The 26,599-nt window shown below is 33.6% G+C and overlaps 1 protein-coding gene across 3 annotated transcripts; it reads right to left on the bottom strand.

Annotated features, from left to right (window-relative positions):
• Window positions 1-681: 681 nt before the first annotated feature.
• LOC127721464 (putative uncharacterized protein ENSP00000383309) lies at window positions 682-26,385 on the bottom strand. 3 transcript variants are annotated; one of them, XM_052228209.1, is made up of 6 exons: window positions 26,256-26,385; window positions 22,563-22,686; window positions 19,772-19,975; window positions 16,678-16,830; window positions 8,348-10,637; window positions 682-1,676 (listed from the first exon to the last, which is right to left on the bottom strand). In XM_052228209.1, the coding sequence occupies exons 2-5, from the start codon at window positions 22,655-22,657 to the stop codon at window positions 9,644-9,646; spliced, it is 1,446 nt and encodes a 481-aa protein (XP_052084169.1). In that variant the 5' UTR covers window positions 22,658-22,686; window positions 26,256-26,385; the 3' UTR covers window positions 682-1,676; window positions 8,348-9,643. The 3 variants fall into 3 exon arrangements, with proteins under 3 accessions (XP_052084169.1, XP_052084167.1, XP_052084168.1); XM_052228207.1 differs by having other exon boundaries at window positions 26,277-26,385; XM_052228208.1 differs by having other exon boundaries at window positions 8,494-10,637; window positions 26,277-26,385.
• Window positions 26,386-26,599: the final 214 nt, after the last annotated feature.

The following is a 26,599-nucleotide window of genomic DNA, read 5'->3' as shown; positions in this document are numbered from 1 at the left end:
TTGTTTTATTGTCCAACACTTTAGTAGTTCATGTTTTCCTTATAACGAAAATGTATTGTGTAAATGTTATAACCTTTAACCAATTGCATCATGACTGTTTCTGTTTCATAAAAGAATGTTTATTTATTTTGCTTTATATTAGCATCTTACTCATGCAGTAAAAATGAATATCACTCTAACTATTATATGTTCGAAGCAGTTTTCTGGATTTTCCTTCTTCAGGAACACACAAAACCAAATATGTTAAAGCCGATGATGTAAAGGTACAAAAATTCTGTAAAATATTGGTTTCATGCAAATCCCTCTGCCAAGATACCAGGTAGAGGAGCAGATATTTTGTTTTGATTGATTTTTAGTTTGCTTAACGTCAAGATGGTCAAGTGATTAATTTTGCATGCATATTCAGGATGATATTGATAAAGTTACAGTCTGTTTATGCGAAATGCAACTTTTTAAAATCTTTTGCCATACAACTAAAGGTAGAAAATTAGGATTATTGGACGAGAATGGTCTTCAAATAAGAACAAATCTTCAAAAGGGGCACACAAAATAAGGGGCGGGAAGGCAGCTGGTACTAAACTAAATAACTTCTGTTCAATGATCATGACGGGATAGTCTGCTTCATAGAGTTAACTATTTAATTTCCCTGTAATAGATAGAAATATTTGAACTGTCTAAGCGCACTATTTGCAATGTTTATTTTAATGACATACTACGCAGTCCATTTAAGAATCTTGAGTTTGGCTGGAGATTTTGATTTACGCTCTTCTTTCATATGTTGGCATTGTAGAATTCGAAACCTTCAACTGATAAAGTTTTCAAATAAGACTACTCATTAATCCATTCTTTATTCCAAATTTCAATGATCTCTTACATCTTTTCTTTTCCATAAAAAAAGTTCTACGACACCAATTTCCCATGTTATCATCAGTGATTCATCGTGAAACTAGACACTATCGCCCACTTTGATATTTTGATTGTTTGTTCAGGTTTTCTTGTGAAATTCTCTTAATGCGGCCAAACAGTCGTTTTTATATCTGCTTTGAAATTGTTTGAAAAGATCATGTTTTGATAAAAATAGTAGAAGTGTGTACTGTTAACTCGTCAAGATTTTCGGCAATGTCTGATGAATATGGTGAACGGGTTATTGTCCAGCTGTAAAGAAGAATAGATGGTGTCAACATCTCTTGATCACACGATTCGGATGATACACTGTATAAAACATTTCAAGTTATGATCTCTACAAAATAGTTTTCATAAGTCAAATGATTTGTTTCAAATCTACCATACCATGAAGCTCCACTTGGAATAAACAGCGACATATCCTTCACAGTTGATTGACACTGAGTTTTTAGAAAATTATATTCATGTGTAAGAAAACAATTTTTTTGGGGCCCTTTATAGCTTACTGTTCGTTGTGAGCCAAGGCTCCGTGTTGAAGACCGTACTGTGACCTATAATGGTTCACTTTTATAAATTTTGACTTGGATGGAGAGTTGTCTCATTGGCACTCATACCACATCTTGTTATATCTATCAAAAGAAAGTTGAATCTGAGTCCAACAACCGGCATACTATGTAGATCCAAATGCTGCTTTTCTGGAAATCAAACAAACATTGAAAAGATTTGCTCCTTCATAGTTTGTTTTTCAAAATCCTGAAACTTTTCTTCAGTACCTGAAAAATAAACAACCTAAAGTAATGAAGCACTAAAGTATTTTACTGACACATGGCCATGCAAACAATTATTTAAAATAAACTAAAAAATTACTATTTCTTTGGCTGAATTTTTTTTTTTTAATTACATGTATACAGATATAATCATGTAAGTTGTATGTTGTTATACTAGTGTTCACTTTCGTCTGGAAATTCTCTATCAAATTTTTTCTACAATTCTTTAAGGTGTTTTAAGGTAATACATTTCTTGAGATAAAATTTTCTTATACTTTGCCAGGATGAAGATTTTAATTTTGAAATAAATAGTTGGAAGATTGGTTTTATAATATGTTTTAAGAAAATAAAAAGAAAACATGGTGCCACCAACTTGTTTTTTTACTACAAGTAAAATTTAAAAATTTCCCTATCAGTCCAGTATATATTTTTTATTAAAAGAGTTATTTCCCCTAAAATGGCTTATTTGAAAAAAATGATTCTTAAAACAAAAAAATTGATATTTGTTTAAATATTTTGTATAATACAATAAATCACCAAGTTTTCTTTATATAAATAAACAGTCTAACCAATAAATTGCAAATCTGTCTCCATATTAGCAAATTTGGGCAAATAACTAGATCGATTTTGTACTGTGATTGTACAATCCAAGATGGCGGTATACCATGAATCACCCTTAAGAGAATTATGAAGCAAAGTCTTAAGTCATCATGCAAAATGCAACAGAACAAGAGTGTGTCCATAGTACACAGATGCCTCACTCGCACTATCATTTTTTATGTTCAGTGAACCGTGAAATTGGGATCATAACTCTAATTTGGCATTAAAATTAGAAAGATCATATCACGGGGAACATGTGTACTAAGTTTCAATTGTTTGGACTTCAATTCATCAAAAACTACCTTGACCAAAAACTTTAACCTGAAGGACAGACGGAAGGACAAACGACGAACGGACCCACGGACCAGAAAACATAATGCACCTCTACAATCGTAGGAGGGGCATAAAAAACTTAATGCAATTTGTTGATGGAAGGTGTAAAATAAAATTGTATCATTAAATGTATGTGGGCCTGAACGGGAAGGGGTCCTTATTTTTTTTTTATAACTTTTTAACCGCTTTTCCTTATTCTTTAGTTATTTGTAGCATTATTCTCCATTCCTTATATTCCAGCACCCATTATTCTCTTTTATCTATTTATTTTCTATCTTTTTATTTTTCTACCCAGTTATTCAGCACTTTTTGCCGTTCATTCTCTTATCCAAAAACGCCATCCAACCCCTATGTATGGCGTGAGGAAAACAATACAATACAATACATTAAGGGCAATATTATTAATGTTTAAGGTAGATCATAAGTATATACTTTTTGAGATAGAATTTTCTTATACTTTGTCAAAATGAAGATTTTACTATACTTTTTTCAAAAATGTAATAAAAAGTACGGGTCACTGTGCTATTTTCCAAGCTATGAGTTGTTGAAAATTGCCTAGATTTGGTTCGATTGTTCATGAAAAAACACATTTGTGTGCATAAAAATAATTCTTTGAGATAGAATTTTGAAATAAATTGTGAGAAGATAGGTTTTATAATATGTTTTAAGAAAATAAAAAGAAAAAATGGTGTCTCCGAACTTGTTTTCTTACTACAAGTAAAAATTAAAAATTTCCCTATCAGTCCAGTATATATATTTTTTACTAAAGGTATAGAACCACTAATTCAGGCCCGGTCGGAAAGAACATACAAGAAAGTAGTACATATTTTAAACAAAATAGTTCCTACGCATAGCTGTATCTTTGTCAATAGTGGGAATATTTGGGTAGTTTTAGTATCAAATGAAAGCTTTGGGACTTGGGATCACTGTAGAACCCTAGTTGAAAGTTTTATTTGAATAATAAAGAAGTATATGAAATTTTGATAGGAGGGCTCATTTGGCCTGTTGTTCAGATCAGAAGTTCCTGTTTCTGTACTATCAAACTTCCGGGAAGCAGTACGCTCTAATATGCAATTAAAGGTATGTTGATTTTTTCAGCACAAGTCAGCATAAGGTACAGTTTTGACATGAAATAACTGCCACTTAATTTGAACTTAAGACAAAGTAGCCATTTATGCTTGAAATTGCAGAATTTAACATAGAAAGCAATGGGGCTATGCATTAGTGGTTTTATACCTATTACTGACAGGCATGTTAAATTCTATTTTTAGAAATCATACCCTTTACAGTGAACATTGGTCACATTTGTTGTCAGAAATCATGTTACATTATTTTTTTTATGTAACAATTATGTTAGTGTCAAATTACAGCCCTCAAATTGCTACAATAAGATATTTTAGCCTTTTTTGGTCATTTAGCATGCACACAGTTAAGATTTTACCTGAAATTTAAATTTTTGGATTATCTAACACTGAAACCAATGAAACTTGTATATTATGACTAGTTTATAGTATAAATATTGTTTTTGGTCAAATTATCTAGTGAGTGTTCATGTTTTATTGTGATTCTTGGTGAGTTATTTATTTCAAGGAAAATTGGTGTATACCAGTGATATTGTTTGCCTCAAATTACAGCCGAAATTCGGCTTTTTCCCCTAGAGAAAATTCCCAATTACTAAAAAAAAAGGCTTAAAATTACTCCCAAAAAGTTTTACATTTTCCCCAAACAGTGATGGCATTGGTAGTAATGTTTGTAAATATCGTATTCATGTTATTATTTTGATATTAGAAAGCACTTTTGAGATCCGGTTTTCTGATCAGAATCATCATGGTGTTTGTAACACATGTGGTTTTCAATGCATTAAGTACCATCATTGCTTCTGTTTCTTTCCCCTCTCCGAAAAGTACCTTTCAAGTTGAAAATGTCTGACAACCAAAATATACATGAAAACAACAGTGCAAAAAAGACAGCAAAGGTCAGCAAAAAATCGGAGATGTGTTTAGAATAAAATATACATATTTCCCAATTTCAGTTAAAAAATATGCATTTTTCCCAATAAAAAACGGTAGAGGTAGTTTTGAAAAAAGACAACAATATCACTGTATACTTATATAGGAATTCCAAAATCTCACTTGAAATGCATTTTATAACCATTTTAGCAAGTTGTCTATCTTGGAGATACATGAATTGCTCTTGTTGATCCATGTTTATACATAAAAGTATGTTTTTTTACCAAATCACTATCCTTTTCCAACATGTAGAAAAAAGGGGGGATAAAATTATCAATTATATTTTATGTTTGGACCACTGTATTTATATTCAAGGAAGAATCCCTGATAAAAAAAATAAGACATATAGGTAAGAACACTGTTATTTGAGTAGATATTAACAAATCAGAACTGGTAAAAATTGAAAAAGTGTCATATCTGTCACTATTAGTATCCATATGTAGTTTTCTTTGTTTAACGCATATGTTACTACCAGTCCAATTTGAGCTTGAATTCAGTGATATATTGTTTTGACAAAAGCTTTATGTGTTTTTCTATGCTAGAAATAGATCATAGAAGGAAATTAAGTCAAGCAGAAGTCAATATAACAAGTTTGGTGCTGTTATAGGTATAGAACCACTAATTCAGGCCCGGTCGGAAAGAACATACAAGAAAGTAGTACATATTTTAAACAAAATAGTTCCTACGCATAGCTGTATCTTTGTCAATAGTGGGAATATTTGGGTAGTTTTAGTATCAAATGAAAGCTTTGGGACTTGGGATCACTGTAGAACCCTAGTTGAAAGTTTTATTTGAATAATAAAGAAGTATATGAAATTTTGATAGGAGGGCTCATTTGGCCTGTTGTTCAGATCAGAAGTTCCTGTTTCTGTACTATCAAACTTCCGGGAACCAGTACGCTCTAATATGCAATTAAAGGTATGTTGATTTTTTCAGCACAAGTCAGCATAAGGTACAGTTTTGACATGAAATAACTGCCACTTAATTTGAACTTAAGACAAAGTAGCCATTTATGCTTGAAATTGCAGAATTTAACATAGAAAGCAATGGGGCTATGAATTAGTGGTTTTATACCTAAAGGAGTTATCTCCCCTTAAATGGCTAATTTGAACAAGAAATGATTGTAACAGGATGCTGTTACGAAGTCTCCCAAACGAAGCTCCCATAATTCGTATTTCCCAGTGTCGCCTGACATTGGACAAAGTCCAGTGAAAATTGGTTTGGTCCAGTAAAGTTAATGCATTAGTGATGCCTGGGGACTAACCCTGTATATCATTCAAATCATCTTGGCATGACAACCCAGAATATATATGGTTTAGGGGTGGGGATCTCGACCATTTACAAGATACTAGAACATTGGGGGTGGGGGGAACCCCTGGGGACTGACCCTATACATCATTCAAATGTTCGAGAAACGACGAACAGGAATATATATGGTCTAGGGGTGGGGATCTCAACCATTTACAAGATATTAGAACATTGGGGGTGGGGGGAACCCAGTGGGGACTGACCGTATACGTCATTCAAATGTTTGAGAAATGATGAACAGGAATATATATGGTTGAGGGGTGGGGATCTCGACCATTTACAAGATATTAGAACTTTCTCAAATGGCAGGAGGTCGGGATGACCCCTGGGGACTAACCCTGTATATTATTCAAACCATCTTGGTATGACAAACCAGAATATATATGGTTTAGGGGTGGGGATCTTGACCACTTACAAGATATTAGAACTTTCTTAAATAGCAGGGGGTGGGGGTGACCCCTGGGGACTAACCCTGTATATCATTCAAACCATCTTGGTATGACAAACCAGAATATATATGGTTTAGGGGTGGGGATCTTGACCACTTACAAGATATTAGAACTTTCTTAAATAGAAGGGGCTGTAGGTGACCCCTGGGGACTAACCCTGTATATCATTCAAACCAACTTCGCATGACAAACCAGAATATATATGGTTTAGGGGTGGGGATCTTGACCACTTACAAGATATTAGAACTTTCTTAAATAGAAGGGGCTGGGGGTGACCCCTGGGGACTAACCCTGTATATCATTCAAACCATCTTCGCATGACAAACCAGAATATATATGGTTTAGGGGTGGGGATCTTGACCACTTACAAGATATTAGAACTTTCTTAAATAGAAGGGGCTGGGGGTGACCCCTGGGGACTAACCCTGTATTTCATTTGATGTGCTTTATCATGACAAACCAGAATATATATGGTTTAGGGGTGGGGATCTCGACCATTTACTAGATATTAGAACTTTCTCAAATGGCAGGAGGTCGGGATGACCCCTGGGGACTAACCCTGTATATCATTCAAACCATCTTGGTATGACAAACCAGAATATATATGGTTTAGGGGTGGGGATCTTGACCACTTACAAGATATTAGAACTTTCTCAAATGGCAGGGGGTCGGGATGACCCCTGGGGACTAACCCTGTATATCATTCAAACCATCTTAGCATGACAAACCAGAATATATATGGTTTAGGGGTGGGGATCTTGACCACTTACAAGATATTAGAACTTTCTTAAATGGCATGGGGTGGGGGTGACCCCTGGGGACTAACCCTGTATTTCATTTGATGTGCTTTATCATGACAAACCAGAATATATATGGTTTAGGGGTGGGGATCTTGACCATTTACAAGATATCAGAACTTTCTCAAATGGCAGGGGGTCGGGATGACCCCTGGGGACTAACCCTGTATATCATTCAAACCATCTTAGCATGACAAACCAGAATATATACAGTTTAGGGGTGAGGATCTCGACCATTTTCAAGATATTAGAACTTTCTCAAATGGCAGGGGGTCGGGATGACCCCTGGGGACTAACCCTGTATATCATTCAAACCATCTTAGCATGACAAACCAGAATATATATGGTTTAGGGGTGGGGATCTTGACCACTTACAAGGTATTAGAACTTTCATTAATGGCAGGGGGTGGGGATGACCCCTGGGGACTAACCCTGTAATTCATTTAATGGGTTTTATCATTTAGAACATTTTCAATTAAAAAGATTGTGTCTATCACAATCGGTTTTCAATTTATAATCATTTGAAAATTTTAAAAAATAAAATCCCATAGGGTTCTATAGTAAAACCCTCTTTTCTTTTTGCCCCTCAAAGTACCCCTTTATAAACCCCATTGCACAAACAAAACCCTGATTGCACCACTAGACATGTTAGTCTAACATATTGTGAAACCCTAAGTTAATCTGACAAGCGGTTTTGGAGAACGGGTGCGGACAAGTTCAAATTTAAAAGCGGCGGAAGAGGAAGAGGAAGAGGAAGAAGAATAATAATAATAATAAGAACTGAGCAAAAACAATAAGTCTTCCCAAACTTCGTTTGGGAGACTTAATAAAAAATGATTCTAAAAACACAAAATTTGATATTTGTTTAAATGTTTTGATTAATACAATAAATCATCAAGTATTCCTTATATAAATAAACAGTCTAACCATTCAATTGCAAATTTGTCTCCAAATTTGCAGATTTGGGCATATAACTAGACCGATTTTGTACTGCGATTGTACAATTCAAGATGACGGTATACCATGAATCTACCTTAAGTCATTTAATAATTCAAATTATACATGTATATAAAAATGTAACTCTGTATTTTCATTCTTAGGGCAAAATCATTTATTGTGCGGTCATGATTATTTTGCAGTGATTTAATAATTCTATAATTATACTGTATATAAAAGTATACCTGTGCATTTTCAATCTTTGCAATACTTGTGTTCAACTATTGGTGTCCACTGACTGTGATCAGCATTGTACATGTATTTGATTTGCCTCAGCATCAATATATTCATTCTTTGCACTGCCTATGTTAAACTATTGGTATCTACTTACTGGGTTTAGCATTTTAGATGTATTTGATTTTCCTCAGCATCTTTCCCATCATCAATTAACTGACTTTAATTTGTCCTCTTCATCATCTAGCTTAAGTGTATATAGTACATCTCATCAATCAATAAGTTCCCACGACATTTTTTTTTATTTCCATAAATATTTAAATTTCAATGTCTGCCAAATAAATCTACTGGTTCCAATGACCCTTAATCCATCATAGCCAATGAGTCCTTGTCTTTCCCTCAAAGACTCAAGTGTGTCTGCTTCAAACTCCTAAATTATCATCCCATTACTGTAACATCTTATCCATTTTCTTGAGATTAAATACATTGTCTAGTTCTAAAGATTCATGTCAAATAGGTGTTGTTATGGTTATATTAGTGATGCCATTTATAGGAATAGTCCAATCGTCAGTTATTTGTTTGCATGTAAGATTTGTATAGCCATAACAATGAAATTGTTTTAAATCCGAGGACATATTTCCCAACATCTTTTAACTCTCTAAAAGTCTTACATGTCTGGTCAACCCCTGGTATTCATTTAATTAAACCTTAATTATAACTATTTCTACCAATATCAGCTCAGTTATATTTTCAAAGTGCTTCGTTAACTAAAATTCATGCAATCTAAACCTGAATTGAGCTAGCTCCAAAAATTTTTGGTAATACATGATCAAAGTCGAAAATGAACCAGAAAACTTCAATAGAAATGATTAACTTGAAAGTTGTCTATATGAGCCGTGCTAGTGCTACCATAATCATATTAAGAAGTAGCTAATATTAACATTACAATTATTGTAACTGATTCTTATATTGGTGTCATGTTTTAAGAATTTATCCAACTAATAAATTAATGTCTAATTTGTTACAAGGTGTCAGGTCTTTTTTGGTTTAGTTAGTCATTACTACAAAAAAATAATCTTGCTGGTATTCTAGTTATATAAACACTATTTCTGCTACACCGTGAGTATGATATAAGTACAAGAATGATACAATAAAAAGAGAAAATTGGTTAATTAACTCATCGTCAGTACACTACAAGAGAGATGGTATATGACACTACTTTAAGATAGAAAAGACCCTCTAGGCATAAACACCAGCGAAATTGTATTTCTGAAAAATGCTGTGCACTATATGCCCCATGGAGGTTTTTAAAGATGGGAACGAATTGGTCTGTTTGAATGGCTTCCCGTTGGAAGTTTGTTTGAATGGTTTGCCATTAGGGGTCTGTTTGAATTGCTTGCAAAATCAGGTCTGTTTGAATGGCTAGAAAAATCTTGTCTGTTTGAATGGCTTGCCATTGTCGGCCTATTCAAATGGCTTGTCACTACCGGTGTGTTTAAATGGACTGAAATTGTTGGTCTGTTTGAACCGCTTGCCTTTGATGGTAGACGTGAATAGCTTGTCACTGTGGGTGTGTTTGATTTGATTGAAATTACAGGTCTGTTTGATTGGCTTGCCATTTCTGGTCTGTTTGAATGGCTTTCCATTGGATATAGATATGAATGGCTTGCCATTTCTGGTCTGTTTGAATGGCTTTCATTTGAATATAGATGTGAATGGCTTGCCATTTCTGGTCTGTTTAAATGGCTTTCCATTGGATATAGATGTGAATGGCTTGCCATTTGTGGTCTATTTGAATTGCTTTCCTTTTGATAAAGATGTGAATGGCTTGCCATTTCTGGTATGTTTGAATGGCTTTCTATTGCTGGTGAGTGTGAATGGCTTGCCATTGCAAGGCTGTTTGAATGGATTGGAATTATTGGTCTGTTTGAATGAATTGGAATTGTTGGTCTGTTTGAATGGATTGGAATTGTTGGTCTGTTTGAATGGATTGGAATTGTTGGTCTGTTATGAATTTTTGCTCTGTTTAAATGGCTTGCCATTGCTGGTCCATGTGAATGGCTTGCCATTGCCGGTCCATGTGAATATCTTGACATTGCCGGTCGGTGTGAATGGTTAGACATTGCAGGTCCATGTGAATGGCTTGACATTGCTGGTCCATGTGAATGGCTTGACATTGCCGGTCCGTGTGTATGGCTTTGCACTGCTAGTCTGTTTGAATGGTTTGCCACTGTCGGTATGTGTGAATGGGCTGTAACTAGTTGATCAGGTAAGTCTTTCTTGATACCAGATTTCTTAAATCTGAAAAAATAATCTGTTGTACTATGTTGATAATTTAAATTCATGGTTAACCTTTTCCAATGAAATCAACAAGTAATAATAAATCCACAGTACATTATTTACATTTAAAAGTCAATGTAACAAAAAGAAAACAAATCCAAAAATTTAAATCTAGGAAAATATTTAAATAAAGGCAACAGTAGTATACTGGTGTTCAAAAGTCATAAATCGATTGAGGGAAAACAAATCTGGGTTACAAACTAAAACCGAGGGAAACACATCAACTATAAGAGGAAAACAAAGGAACAACAGGAACACTGAAGTGCAACAAAAACAAAGGCCAACATACATAGAAACACCTGATTAAACAAAGGTAATTTTAATTTGCTCATGCGCTACCTACTTTCTTGTATGATTGTGTTGTTTGATTACTTGTGCATGTCGTGGAATATATTTTTATGTGTCAATTCTTAAGCTTGAAGAATTAGTTCAATCTATGATTAAACAAAAGTAGCCAAGTTAATATAGAATCCCCATTCTGAAAAAAATGAAACATAATCTATAGAAATATATATAAGTTTGCCAGATTTGGAGAGATTAAGAGCTTGACACATTACGAGCCAACCTGTCTAAGAATCAGGCAGTGGTGAAAACATGACAAACAAAAACCCACTCAAGTTGACATTAATTTATGTTCAAAATGTATAACAGTGCACAAATATAACATTCGTTTCTTTTGCCTGTTCTGGTAATTCAAGATATAATTTGGTTGAAATGCACTAAAAATTAACAATTAAGGGCAGCAAACTCCGTAAATTGCTATCATTCTAACCCAAATTTATCTAGAGATTTCTCGAATTACCAGACACACAGAAACAAAAGACCTACAATTTCTAACTCAGGATGAGGGTAACTTCAAAATAGGATGGTTAGGTCTGTGGGTTTTTACTGCCATGTTTCAAAATTGCATGATTCTTACAAAGACTGGCACTTGCCAAAAAGAAAACAAATCCAAAAATTTAGATATAAGAAAATATTCAACCTCTGTTTAAACAAAGGTAATTATAATTTGCTCATGCACTACTTACCAGAGTTTTCAATAAGCACCGGCACCCAGCAAAATTCATCATTTCAAAATAAGGAAATTGCTGTTTCAAATTGTGTTTCAAAATAAAAATAAAAATAAATACCAGAATGCACACGCTAAAATGTCGCGCCTGCTTTAATGACCATTGATTTTATGCTGATAGTCCTAAATATAAAGCTTTACTACAAGTATCACATAATCTTAACATGATCCAAGAAAATGAGTTCAAGGTCAGATAAACCAAACCAGAAATACATTTTCGCCTTACAATCATTCCATACACCAAATATAATTGACCTATTGCTTATAGTTTCTTAGAAACAAACTTAACCAGGAAAAACTTAACATTGACCAATGAACCATGAAAATGGGGTCAAGGTCAGATGAACCATGCCAGACAGACATGTACACCTTACAATCAATCTATGCATTAAATATAGTTGACATATTGCTTATAGTATCTAAGAAACAAACTTAACCATGAAAACTTAACATTGACCAATGAACCATTAAAATGAGGTCAAGGTCAGATGATACCTACCAGACAGACATATACACCTTACAATCATTCCATACACCAAATATAATTGACCTATTGCTTATAGTTTCTTAGAAACAAACTTAACCAGGAAAAACTTAACATTGACCAATGAACCATGGAAATGGGTTCAAGGTCAGATGAACCATGCCAGACAGACATGTACACCTTACAATCAATCTATGCATTAAATATAGTTGACATATTGCTTATAGTATCTAAGAAACAAACTTAACCATGAAAACTTAACATTGACCAATGAACCATTAAAATGAGGTCAAGGTCAGATGATACCTACCAGACAGACATATACACCTTACAATCATTCCATACACCAAATATAGTTGACCTACTGCTTATAGTTTAAAACAATTGGCTCATGAGAGCCTGATATCGCTCACCTGTAACTTCAGTTTCAGGCATTTGACCCAAAACTGTAAAATTTCCTAAAAATTAACCATTTCTGGACAGTAACCCAACAATTAGTTGTCCTATTGGTCTGAAGATTACTTGACAGGTAGATCTAAACCTGTTTAACACTTTCACCTACATGACCTATGTCAGTTTTGCTCTTACTGCTTTAGTTTTTGAAGTGAAAGCCAAAAACTTCATTTGACCCCTATGTTCTATTTTAGAAACTGCTGCCATGTTTTTTAATGGATCAAATCCCCAAATACAATCTATAATTTAGATACCCTAAGGAACATTCAGTTAAAGTTTTTAAGTATTTGGCCAAGAAGTTTCAGAGAAGAAGATTTTTGAAAAAGTAATTAGACTTTCACATAAAATGTAAAAAAAAAAATGTTTTAAGGGCATTAACTCCTTAAGGGGTCAATTGACTATTTTGATCATGGTGACTTTGTAGATCTTACTTTGCTGAACATTTATTGCCATTGATACTTTCTCTCTACCTATTATAATATTAAAGAAAATAACCAAAAACAGAAAATTTTAATAAAAATAAACTATTTCCAACAGTAACCCAACAATGGGTTGTCGAACTTGTCTCAAAATTTCATAACAGTTAGATCATGACTCATTTATCACTTAAACTCCCTTTCACTTTTGCTCTAACTGCTGTAGTTTTCGAGATATAAGCCAAAAACAGCTTTTGTCCCCTATGTTCTATTTTTATCTATGGCGGCCATGTTTGTTGATGGATTAAAACTTAGGATACAATAGACCACTTTCGAGGTTATGACCTTCACCAGAAAAAGTCGTCATTTATGCGCGCCTTTATGACATAATTTACCAGATAGAGGGGATCGCCTGTATCCCTGCACTATTAACGTTCATCACGCGTCTTAGTGGCCGTCATTGTGCAGGATAAACTAGAAATACTGTTTGTTCCGTAGGTACTTAATCACAATTCCCTAATGATAGCAGTGCTGAATGTCAATTATAAGACTTTAATTTGCCGAATATTTCGTGCAATATAGGATCATATTTTTCTAACCACTCCCTCAACATGGGAACAGAAGTGACTGCTAGAGTTTTTGAGATAAAAGCCAAAATCTGCATTTGACCCCTATGTTCTATTTTTAGCCATGGCGGCCATGTTTGTTAATGGATAAAAACTTCGGATACAATTTATAAACCAGTTACCCTAAAGAACATTCAGTTAAACTTTAGAAGTATTAGGCCCAGTAGTTTCAGAGGAGATGATTAACAAATTGTGTAAAATTGTCTTTAAAGGTCAATAACTCCTTAAGGGGTCAATTAACAATTTTGTTCATTTATCTTTTTTGTAGATCTTACTTTGCTGAACATTTTTTCTGTTTACAGTTTATCTTCATCTTCAATAATATTCAAGATAATAACCAAAAACTGCAAAATTTCCTTAAAATTACCAATTTAGTGGCAGCAACCCAACAATGGGTTGTTCAGTTCGTCTGATAGGGCTGATAGATCTTGACCTATTGAACATTTTTATCCCTTGTCAGATTTGCTCTAAATGCTTTAGTTTTTGAGATGTAATCCAAAAACTTCATTTGACCCTAATGTTATATTTTTAGCCATGGTAGCCATGTTTGTTGATGGATCAAAACTTCGGATAAAATGTATAAACTAGATACCCTAAGAAACATTCAGTTAAAGTTTGAAGGTATTTGGCCCAGTAGTTTCAGAGGAAAAGATTCTTGAAATAGTTTACGACGACGACAGACGAGGATGGATGACAAGAGATGCCAAGTGATGGCATAAGCTCACATGGCCCTTTGGGCCAGGTGAGCTAAAATACGGACCAAAACATAAAAACTTAACACTGAGCAATGAACAATGAGAATGAGGTCAAGGTAAAAAAAAACCTACCAGACTGACATGTACATCATGATATATTTCCATACACCAAATATAGTTGACCTATTGCATATAGTATTCGAAAAAAAGACCAAAACACAAAAACTTAACTTTAACTACTGAACCATGAAAATGAGGTCAAGGTCAGATGACACCTGCTAGCTATAGTTGGACATCTACACCTTACAATCATTTCATCCCCAAATATAGTAAACATATTGCTTGTAGTATCTGAGATATGGACTTGACCACGAAAACTTAACCTTGTTCACTAATCTATGAAATGAGGTCGAGGTCATTTGAAAACTGTATGACAGGCAGGAGGACCTTACAAGGTACGCACATACTAAATATAGTTATCCTAATACTTACAAAAAGAGAGAAATTAACATTACAAAAAATATGAACTTTTTTTTCAAGTAGTCACTGAACCATGAAAATGAGGTCAAGGACAATGGACATATGACAGACGGAAACTTCATAACATAAGGCATCTATATACAAAGTATGAAGCATCCATGTCTTCCACATTCTAAAATATAAAGCTTTTAAGAAGTTAGTTAACAGTGCTGTGGCGGCCGCTGGATCACTATCCCTATATCCAGCTTTCTACAACAGAAGTGGCGGTCTCGACAAAAACTGTGCTATCATTGCGTAAAACAAGTTGTAGATTAAGTTGACTTTTGTCTTTGCTTGCACTTTCTTTAAGTGTTCTCGTCGAGGTTTGTGTTATAATAAATTCATAGATTCATGACAACATTACAAAGATGGATAAAGAATGAGACATCCGAAATGATTTTTAATACGATCATCTGAGTGATTTGAAAAAGGATAATTTTTCTTATTAGTTCAGCGCCCTTTTGTCACAGAGAGAAAACACATGTTGATCCAAGATGACAAGTAAACAAGCAAAAAGAAAATCTACAAAATTTAAATGTTTGTTTTGTTTGGCTAGGCTAGGAAATATACTGCCTTAATTTCTTCATGGTTAGGATCGATTTTTTTTGTGTGTTTTGACTGGTAACTTTTATGATCCAGGTTTTGAGGTTGTTTCTTGTTTACTCAACTTGATTGCATTGGTTTCTTGGTAATGGTTGATTATAACCTATCAGTTGCTTTCTTACCTTTTTTTAAAATATCTGGCAACATGATTGATATCAAGCAATACAACAATTTACTAATAAGATTAACCCTTATAAAAAAAGCTAAAAGGAAAATATTATTCCTATGAAAACTCATTTTGTATGCACTTGTAAACAGTCTGAAAATGTCTAAAAGTGCTCCATTTTCAATGTAAGTCATAAAAAATTTCAGAACCCTAGTTCTTTTATGATTAATCAAGTAGCCAGGTATATAAAAAAATCCCCTTTCGGAAAGAAATGAAACACTATAATTTAAAGAAATAAGTTTGCAAGACGTGGAGAGATTAAGAGCTTCACACATTAAAAAGGAATCTATCTATTGTTTAAGACTACATTGGTCTCCAGTCATTGTTTTGGTTGGTTGTTTTGTTTTTTTCTTTACATTCAGTGCAAAACATTACATGCATGTTCTGGTGTCTACATAATATAATTTTAGTAAATTCTCTTGAGGACAAAATTTGTACGATCCCATTTAAATTATGTGAGTGCGATAATCTTTATGACCGCATGGCCAGGATGAGACATCATTTTGGCTTCTTTGTGGCATTTGGTTATTGTATCATGGATGTGTACCAAAAAAAACATTTTATTCATAATGCCCAATAAAAATATGTGTGTGGTTCGAGTTACATCCTGAAAAAAAAAGGGTCGGTAGGTCAGCATTTTTGTTTTTATTTAAATTTTTTATTCCGGTATTATACACGCCTCTACCGGAAAATATTTTCTATATGTTAGGTTGTAAAATAAACAGACATGTTACGTTTTTAGTTAATTTTGTTGCATTCTGTTAAGAATTTGATGCATTTTTAGCCGTAGTGGATACTTCTAATGGAAATTCAAACGACAGAAGTATGTGTATCTAATTATTGAAATTCACATTCCGCAAAATGGGATCGTTCAAAAAGTTCTAGGATCGAGGGGTTTAAAGTAGGGTCAGTCAGGTAACTGGAACCACACATATATTTTTATTTGGCCTAAATAAGACAAGAATCTTACTTTGATAGATTGAACCATTCTCTATCTTGATTTGTTGGCCTGTTTGTATTGGGTGGTGTGAGCATGAGAGATCGTGTATCCATCTCATTTTCTACATTCCTATTGGGTGGTGTTAGTATTTGAGAACGTCTACCCAATTCTTTTCTTCCATTGCTGAATAAAAAAAATAATAATATAAAAATATGCTTTCTTTTGAACTTTTTTTTAAAACTTTAAACATGCTAAATGCAGACTTTTATTCCACACTGTTGCCAGATTCCTCTGCATTATAGGGGCATTAGCTATGAGATATAGAAAAAAATAAAACATTATTTTTTTGTTCAATCATTAATGAAAGTGAAATAGTGATATAATAATTCGCTTTTAGCAGCCAGTGTGGTTCAGTTTTGTCATAATATGAAAAGAAACATCACTAATGAATTATTCACTTGCAAGTGAATATTTCGACCTCCTTAAATCCATATTCATGTGAACATGGGTTAGGCATGCACTAGGCGTGTTGAGCTATTAAAAAGAAAAGAATGTCAACATTGGAAGTGAAACAAGTGCAAACTATCTGGTTGACTGGTTTGATCTACAAAAACTCATTCTTATACACATGATACAGGTAAAAACAATTATCAACTATATGAAATCAAACAGAATAGAAAAATCCAATTGCTCGAGTTCGCTATCTATTCATATCTATGTTTATGTTTATATCTGGTTATATGACCGTTGGCAGTCTTTGGAGGTCACCTCCATGGTTAATTAGATGGGGTCTAGACTAAATACACACAAAATGTTGATACATATTATCGAGTCTGTGCATCGTAAATTTGTTAATTTTAGACTTTTTATAATTTGGATACACGTTTTAGTATGTTATAAATCAAATATGAGAATTTATGTCAAATAGGTGTACATGAATTTGACAGCTAATGCCCCTTTAAGGTTTTAATTATAGCATTCAAATAGGCAAAAAATTACTTTGATTGATTGATTGATTGATGTTTAACTCATCTTTCAACAATATTGTGCTATTTCGTGGCGGTCAATTATTGTTGGTGGAGGAAGCCGGAGTGCCCAGAGAGACCCACTGACCTTCAGTAGGAAAACTGACAATCCTAGTCAATTAAGATTGGAGTCGAATGCACCTGACATGTGTGGGATTCGAACTCACAACCTCATGTTGACAGGCTAGTGATACAGTGTTCCACTACTTAGACCACTCGGCCACAGAGGCCCCTAAAATTACTTTGAAGACCATTATGTAAGATTACAACCTGCAACTTAAAAACAAGAGTTCACACACTGAAATGTCTCGACTGCATTACTGATGATTGATTTTGTGTTGATAGTCCTAAATATAAAGTTTTACTACAAGTATCACATAAACTTTACATGATCAAAGAAAATGAGGTCAAGGTCAGAAAAACCAAGTCAGAAATACATGTACACCTTAAAATAAATATATACACCAAATATACTTGACCAAATATAGTATACAAGAAACAGACCAAACCATGAAAACTTTATATTGAGCAAAGAACCATGAAAATGAGGTCAAGGTCAGATGAACCTTACCAGACAGACACATGTATACCTTACAATCATTTAATGCTTTAAATATAGATGACCTATTGCATATGTAGTATCTAAGAACATGAAGAAACAAACTTAACCAGGAAAATTTAAACAGGGACCTTTTAAAGCCAACCCTACGGTATGGGTTTTTCTCATTTTTGAAGGCCGTACGGTTGCATATAATTGTTTAAATCCACTTCATTTGAACTTTGGTGGATAGTTGCCTCATTGGCAATCATACCACATCTCCCTACTTGTATATTAACATCGACCAATGAACCATGAAAATGAGGTCAAAGTCAGATGATAACTGCCAGACAGACATATACACATTATAATCTTTCCATAAACCAAATATAGTTAATCTATTGCTCATAGTTTAAGAAAAACAAACCAAAACACAAAAACTTAACATTGAGCAATGAACTGTAAAAATCAGGAAAAGGTCATATAAAACCTGCCAGACTGACATGTACAAAATGTACATTGTAAAATATTTTCATACAACAAATATAGGTGACCTTTTGCGTACATTACTAGAAAAACAGACCAAAAAACAAAAACTTAACCTTAACCACTGATCCACGAAAATGAGGTCAAGGTCAGATGACACCTGCCATTTGGACATGTTCACATTACAATCATTCCATACACCAAATATAGTAGACCTATTGATTATAGTATCTGAAATATGGACTTGACCGTGAAAACTTAATCTTGTTCACTGATCCATAAAATGAGGTTGAGGTCAAGTGAAAACTCTCGGACAGGCATGACATCCATTTTCATTGAACTAGTACACATTTTTATTAGGGGCCAGCTGAAGCCGGCCTCAGGGTGCTGGATTTTCACGCTGTGTTGAAGACCCATTGGTGGCCTTCTGCTGTTTTCTCCTCGACGAAAACCAATCTGCTCAGGACATTTTAAGTTCAAGTGCATGTCTTACATCAGGAACGACTTCAGTGGTTGTCTTCTTGTACCACAATGTTTTTTTGTTATTTAGAGCTGTTCCAGTTCTCCTATTTGAACTGCTTTACATTTGTCATTTAGGGGCCTTTTATAGCTGACTATGCGGTATGGGTTTTGCACATTGTTCAAGGCTGTACGGAGACCTATAGTTGTTAACTATATGTCATTTGGTCTCTGGTGGAGAGTTGTGTCATTGGCAATTATACGACATCTTCTTATTTTTATATTGGAGACATTATTTTAAGACACGGCGACCCATTAAACAAAATGTTCATTTCAATTATAATTCTTACAAAATTCTTAGGAAAATGTAGCCACCCATATTTAATTAATTTTAGTGCCTCCTATCTCTCAACCTGATAAATTTTGAAACAGTTCTGAGTGAATTTTGTACGGAATGAAAATCTTATAGGAGAGAACCGCCAACCATGAGCACCTGCCACATGCGGGGAATGAACTCACAACCTCAGTGTTGAAAGGCTAATGATACACTAGATGCACTTTTTAAACCACTTGTTCACTGAGGACCTTTTGGTTATTCTATTTGTATTACACTTACTCTAGGGGGTCATGTGGTATGGCTGGTCTCCCAAAGGTTGTTTTGTATTCTGCTTCTGAAGTGTAAGGTTCATGCTTTTCTCTCAATTTGTCTTGTTTGTCTTTTTTGAATTGCCACTTGTTGACTTTCTCATGCCACTTTCTCTTGGTTTCATTTCCTGGAGACTTTGACATGGAATGTTTGCCATTAACATCTCCCTCATATCTGCAGAACAAATATACATTTAAAGTTATTGTCACAGAAAAATTGGACTTGTGGAATATGTTAAGAAGCTTCATCATATCTTTCAAATTCATTTACTGTAAATTCAGATATTATTGCGTGTATTTATTATTGCGATTTTGTCATTTTAGACCAAAATGCAATTATTATTTTTGCGATACTGAGAAAAAGTCCGCTTCATTCATAAAAAAAAATCCAAAATGTGAGTTTAAATTATTGCCATCACAACCCTGTCGCCATTTTCGCAATAAAAACATCGCAATAATTTCTGAATTTACAGTACACTAAATTAGAAATTATCATGTGAGGTTTTATTTTCATTTATTTGATGAGTAAGGACACCATATTGTCAGCTTGCACTATATTTCTATCATGCCATATACTGTGAAATGGGAGGTGGGTCCAACTTCTATTTAGGCATATAACTTAAATAGTTCACATCAAAATAAACATATGTACTAAGTTTAAATTCAAGATGATATCGTCTTCAATTTCAGGATAAACTACCGTGACCAAAAACTTTAACCTGATATGGACAGACAGACAGTCCAACAGACAAATACACAGACAGGCAGGCATAACAATATGTCCTATCAAAAATTTTATCTGGTAGGATGCAATCGTAACACCCACTCAAATGGATTCTGCTCTATTTCCAGGGTATTGGCAATAAGAATATAACATAAAATTCAGCCCTTGTTAAGAAGAAAATCAACCCCAGACTTCATCCTCAATCAATATACTTCAATATATCCTTGTATCAACCTATGTAAAGACTATGATTGTATATCACAATAAGTTTGAACTGAACTTCTTCTGATTTGCTTTTAAAACCATTGTTTTGATCAGTAAAACAGCATAAACAAGAGGCACATCTGTGCCTGTATTGCTCACCTGTTGTAAAAGTGCCAGTCTGCTAATGAAGAACTTTAAACGCATATAAAAGATATTCTGTGTGTTGTTGATCATTTTTGGAATTTACTCTTTTAACCTAGCTAGCTAATATAGATTTCAAATAACAGTCAAACCTGAAAAATAGGTTGTCCAATTTTCTGAATTTTCAGAGTAGATTTAGTTTTTGTCATGTTGATCATTTTTGCAATTCACACATTTAACATGTTTAACTAAGCTCCTATATATAGTTTCTAAGATAACAGCAAAATTATGCTAAAATTGGAAAAAAATGGATATGACTCTAATACATGTTGACAATTTTCTGAAGGCTTCGGGTTAATAGATCTTGTTATGCTGATCATTTTTGCAATTAAACTTTTAACCTTAGCTGTTATGGTTTTAACCATCATAGCCAAAAACTACGAAAATTGGAAAAAAAACTTGAATTGTAGGGGCAATAACTCTTAGTCTCTAATAGGTTGACAGATTTTCTAAAATTTACCATGTATATAAATCTTGTCATGCTGATCATGCAAAGTACACTTTTAAGTTGTTTCAAAGAGAACAGACAAAAACTGAAAATTGATAAAAACTTGCATTTCAGGGGCAATAACTCCATAATGGGTTGACAGATTTTCTAAAATTTTCAAGGTAGATAGAGCTTGTTGTGCTGACCACTTTTACCTGTGTCAATTTTTCTCTAAATGGTATATTATTTGAGACATTCACCAATTACTGTAGTTTGAGAAATATTTATCAACCAGGAAAAATTTACAAATTTTGTTATATACATCCTATAGATGAAGCAAACCAACTTTGCGATTTAATGCATCGAGCAGTTTCAGTGGAGAAGATTTTTTAAGAAAGTTTATGGATGACAGAAAACAGATGGACGTAAAACACATGCAAAGTGATGGAAAAATTTTTGAGCCAGGCGAGCACATAAATACTGATAAATTGATTATTGTTGCTTTTTTATGTGTTTGGTATCTGGGTAACGAATATAAACATGTTTTAATGCAACATTTTCTTATACAATGCATGCAAGGCTTTTATATCTAAGCAATTCAACAAATTGTTGCAACAGTGAAAATCTGCAACTTATAAAAAGCAATTTTAGAAAATCAAAATACTTTCCATACTTTAATTTCTCTAAAAGAATGAGGGTCCTGATTGGGTAGGTGGGTCTTCATTTCTGCATTTTTAAAATTTTAGGCCATTTTTCTCAATTCTCTAATTTTGCCTCTATCATTCTTTATTCTTTATAACACTGGTCCATTTTTCTCTGTTCTTAATTTTTTTCCCCATTATTCTCTATTCCATACACCATCATGACCCTCATGAATTCTGTTTTTCATACAGTTTAAGTATTCACAATAAATGGAGTTCAGTATTTTACTTTTTATGTAATTATGCTTACAATGATAAATGCTTAAAATGGGGTCATTCCTGTTTTAGCTGGCACTGTTTAGCAATTGTGGATGGTTTTGTTCTTTCTTCATATGGTTTGGCTTTGTCATTAATTATGTATTTTCAACTCCAAAACCAGAAAGAAAAATGGGCATAAGAAATAAAGAATAAAGAAAAATGGTCTAAAAATAAAGACTAAAGAAATGAAGAGCCCCCCCATCCAGACCCTCAAGATTAGTGCCAAATAATAAATAAAAATTCTTACGACTCAGACTCTTTCAGTTTAGCATCCGCATGGAAATTAATCTTGAGATTAATCCTTTCAGGTCTGTGGTAATCTTTACGTTGACTTACATGCATGTTCAGAATTTCCTTAAACTTGAACAGATCTACAATAAATAAAACCAATTATTAAATATGTAAAAAAAAAAACATAAAAGGTTAAAAAAATGTACACCTACAATAAATAATACAATTCATTATTAATAGACCAGAAATAAAAAGATGTACGTAGGGTCATAAAACTCATAAACATTATAAGGTTGTTAAAAAATGAATATGATCAGATGCAGATAAGCATGATGAAGGTCTCAAACCACTAAGCATGCTGCAATTGTTTGCATCTGTCCTCACTCAGGAATCTGATGTTCAGTAGTTGTTGTTTGTTGATGTGGTTCATAAGTGTTTCTCGTTTCTTGTTTTTTATATAGATTAGACCGTTGGTTTTCCCGTTTGAATGGTTTTACACTAGTAATTTTTGGGGCCCTTTATAGCTTGCTGTTCGGTGTGAGACAAGGCTCCGTGTTGAAGCCCATACTTTGACCTATAATGGTTTACTTTTATAAATTTTGACTTGAATGGAGAGTTGTCTCATTGGCACTCATACCACATCTTCTTATATCTATATAAGCAAAGATAAATTATCAAGTCTCATACTTGCTTTTGTTAATTACAATCATAATTAATGAATATGGAGTTACCGTGTATTTCTATTCCTATAAATATTTTCCATGTCAAAATAGAATTTGACTTCTTATTTTGGAACTTTTTCAAACTAATACTCTTATTATGCTAACCATTGCTAACAGTCATTTCTGCAATTGTATAAAATACTTAGATTCCATCCATTGTACTGTTTTTAAATTTTAATCTTCAACACGAGCTTTTAGATATTTATTGGGACACTGTGTACATATATTTAATCTTTGAAAGTAAAATGATTGGAAACCCATTATGAACCAACACATATATGAGGGTCTTGATGGGGTTTACAGAATAGAGAATAATGGACAAAAAGTGCAGAATATAGACCAAAAAATATAAAGAATAGAGAAAAATAGGCCAAAAATAGTGAATAGAGAATAATGAGGTGCTGAAATATAAAGAACAGACAATGATAGAGAATAATGAGCAAAAAAATTGAAGAATAGAGAAAAATTACCTAAAAAATTAAAAAAATTAATATTGAAATGATTCATTAGAACCCCCAATCCAGACCCTAATGCATCATGTTTCCAATAGATGAGGGGCCTGATGGGTTATTTTCGTTCTTCGTGATCGGCGCATTTTCGCTATTGTGAATGTGATCCGTTTTTCTAGATTTTTTTTTTTTAATATTTTTGTGATCCGTGATCATGGAAATTTATTTTCTGTGAATCGTGATTGACAAAAAAATCAACTCGTGAATCGTGATGAGACCCCCCCCCATCAGGCCCCTCATAGATCTACACTTTATGCAAACTTGTATGTCATTACTTAAAGTCAAACAAGTTCCTGTAAAATTTAATTTGCATCACATTTTACGTCATAAATAAATACTGATTGTTGCCTGATGCCAGAAGGTTATTCGAGAAACAGATCTAGGGTCATTCAGTGCAAATTCAGCTAAATACCAAAAAGTGTAAATATGTCTATCTATTTACAATAAAGGATAATATTTTGTTCCTTTGGCTTTCTTTCAACAAGTTTTTTACCTCTTGGTCTTCAACGATGTTGAGGTCCCCTGTAATAACATGGCCGAAGGGATCATACCTCAAATTTGATGATTCACATTCTAAAGTTTGAGGAGGATTATTTTCTATACTGACATCTGATGTTACTGGTATGTAATAAAATATTTAATTTTAGTTTTTTTTGTATGTACATGAAGTTAAAAGGTGGTTCTTTGTTCAGTCAGGGGTACTACTTAAACAAGTGATTTCAGAATCACTTCTTCGAGTGATTTTGGCTGTGAAATATTAAAAATTTTCACAAAAATAGACACAGACTTTTTAAAATCACTGAAACAAGTAATTTGAGAAGTTAAAATGTAATCACTTCAATATGTGTTTATAACATTTTCTTGATATTTTTCCCAAAAGGTTGATTTTTTATTGGTAAAAAGACAAGAATTCCATTGAAATAACATTAAACAACTATGTACATGCAGAAATTGTCTTTTGCTTGATAAGACTGTCAGTTTTTACAGTTTATTCATTTGTTATTTAAAATATGTAAAAACTGGAATAATTTGTAGATCAGGACATAACCTTGAAGTAGATCATTCTAACTCTGAAGAAAACCAATCAGGTTACCTAATGTTGTTGACCTTTTCTGATAGTAAGAGTAGTTAATGAATATTTGATTACAGAAAAATTCCCAAGGGTACTTTTAAAAGCTTTAGCGCACTAACTTACTGCCCAAGCGCACTGGTGAAATTAATATACAAAGAAAAAGGGACAATTGATCTATGTAGGAAAATTATAGAGAAGTTTGTCAAAATATAGAAAATCAAGGAAATTAGCATTTGAAGATCAAAGGAAACACCAAAATCACTTAAATAGGTGATTACTAAATTTATCAAATCACTGAAATAGGCGATAATGAAATCACTTGTTTAAGTAGTACCCCTGACTGTTGTTATTTAAATAGGGAGGTATAAAGTTTTGAATGGAAGCATTATCAAATATACTAGAAAATTTGATAAAATTAATACATCTGATACTATATTTATTTTTAGGAAAATGCTGTTTAAGTCCTTCAAGTTTATTGATACGTTGGAGCACTGCCTATGGTGACAAAAAACTATAAAGATCTAGATAGTGTTTACAGAATAGAGAATAATGTCTAAATAATATCATGAATAGAGAAAAATGAGCAAAAAAGTTAAAGAATAAAGAATAATTGGGTGCAAAAGTTTTAAGAATTTCAATTAGGTAATGCAATACTAAATACAGAAATAAACAATATGCATATTAAAGAAATCACAGAATTGTAGAAATAATTGAAATTTTACAAAGTAAGCGAGTTTTTCAAACATGTCAAAGATAAAGTAATTGTTAAAAATTTACAGAATACAGAAATTAAGGACCCCCCCCCCCCCCCCTCCCCCTCATCCATACCTTATTGTATGTGTACATTCATTTGAGAGTGTGCCTTGAACAATGTAAAAAGGAATAAAATATACTAAATGTTTCAACATGTTCAAAGGCAACAGGGCCCTCTGTGGCCGAGTGATCTATTAGGAGTCTAGCTAATATATCAATAGCCTGTCAACACTGAGATTGTGAGTTGTAATCCTGCATGTGGGAGGTGTCCTCTGCTCCAATCTTAATTGAATACGATTTTCAGTTTTCCTACGGAAGGACTGGTTGACCGCCACAATACCAATCAATCAATCAACAAATTGCAACAAGTTATATTATACTTAATTTAAGTCTAAAATCTAAAAGATTTTCACGAGAACTACATCATGTACATGTAAGCCGACATGTATGTAGCTGTGGAACCGTAGCTCATATATCCTTATGATATTTTTTGACAATTTGCGGACTTCGAAAAATATCATAAGGACCTATGAGCTACGGTTCCGCAGCTAGCCTACATGTAGCACGCACTTGCGTGGTATAGTTTGGGCCCTAAACTACTTAAGTAAAAGAAGGCCACAAAAACCTTTCCGTGGATGAATTCATGAACAAACCTCTCGATAATTAAATTTTACCCTATAAATTACTCTTGATTTTCAATGACAGCTTGTCTTGAAGCCAGTTACACCACATTCGTGTGGGCTTCTTTTTTTTTTTTTTTTTTGTGGCCCATCAATCAATCACCGGAAGTGTACGCATTCGCTAAGCAACCTAACCGAATCCGGGTCCGTTCGGCCTGCATAAATTTCGCCCTAGTACCCTTTCGCCCTAGCACCTGTACGCTCTGAGTCCGTTCGACCCGGGTCCGTTCGTCCTAATTTTTATTTTATTTTGTTGTTTTGTTGTATAATGACAGAATTATTGAATAGAGTAGGTTAGTCAAAGTCCATTTTATTTT

The sequence above is a fragment of the Mytilus californianus genome, unplaced genomic scaffold, assembly GCF_021869535.1.
Source record: "Mytilus californianus isolate M0D057914Y unplaced genomic scaffold, xbMytCali1.0.p SCAF_12, whole genome shotgun sequence".
NCBI lineage: Eukaryota > Metazoa > Mollusca > Bivalvia > Mytilida > Mytilidae > Mytilus > Mytilus californianus.
This window is presented reverse-complemented; position numbering and strand designations above follow the sequence as displayed.

Excerpts from the sequence above, each read along its gene's own strand:
- LOC127721464 (XM_052228209.1), bottom strand. The coding sequence starts at position 22,657 with ATGCATGTAAGTCAACGTAAAGATTACCACAGACCTGAAAGGATTAAT. Across the intron at positions 19,976-22,562 it reads AAACTGAAAGAGTCTGAGTC|ATATGAGGGAGATGTTAATG; the intron begins GTAAGAATTTTT and ends TTTGTTCTGCAG. Across the intron at positions 16,831-19,771 it reads ATACCACATGACCCCCTAGA|CAATGGAAGAAAAGAATTGG; the intron begins GTAAGTGTAATA and ends TTTTTTATTCAG.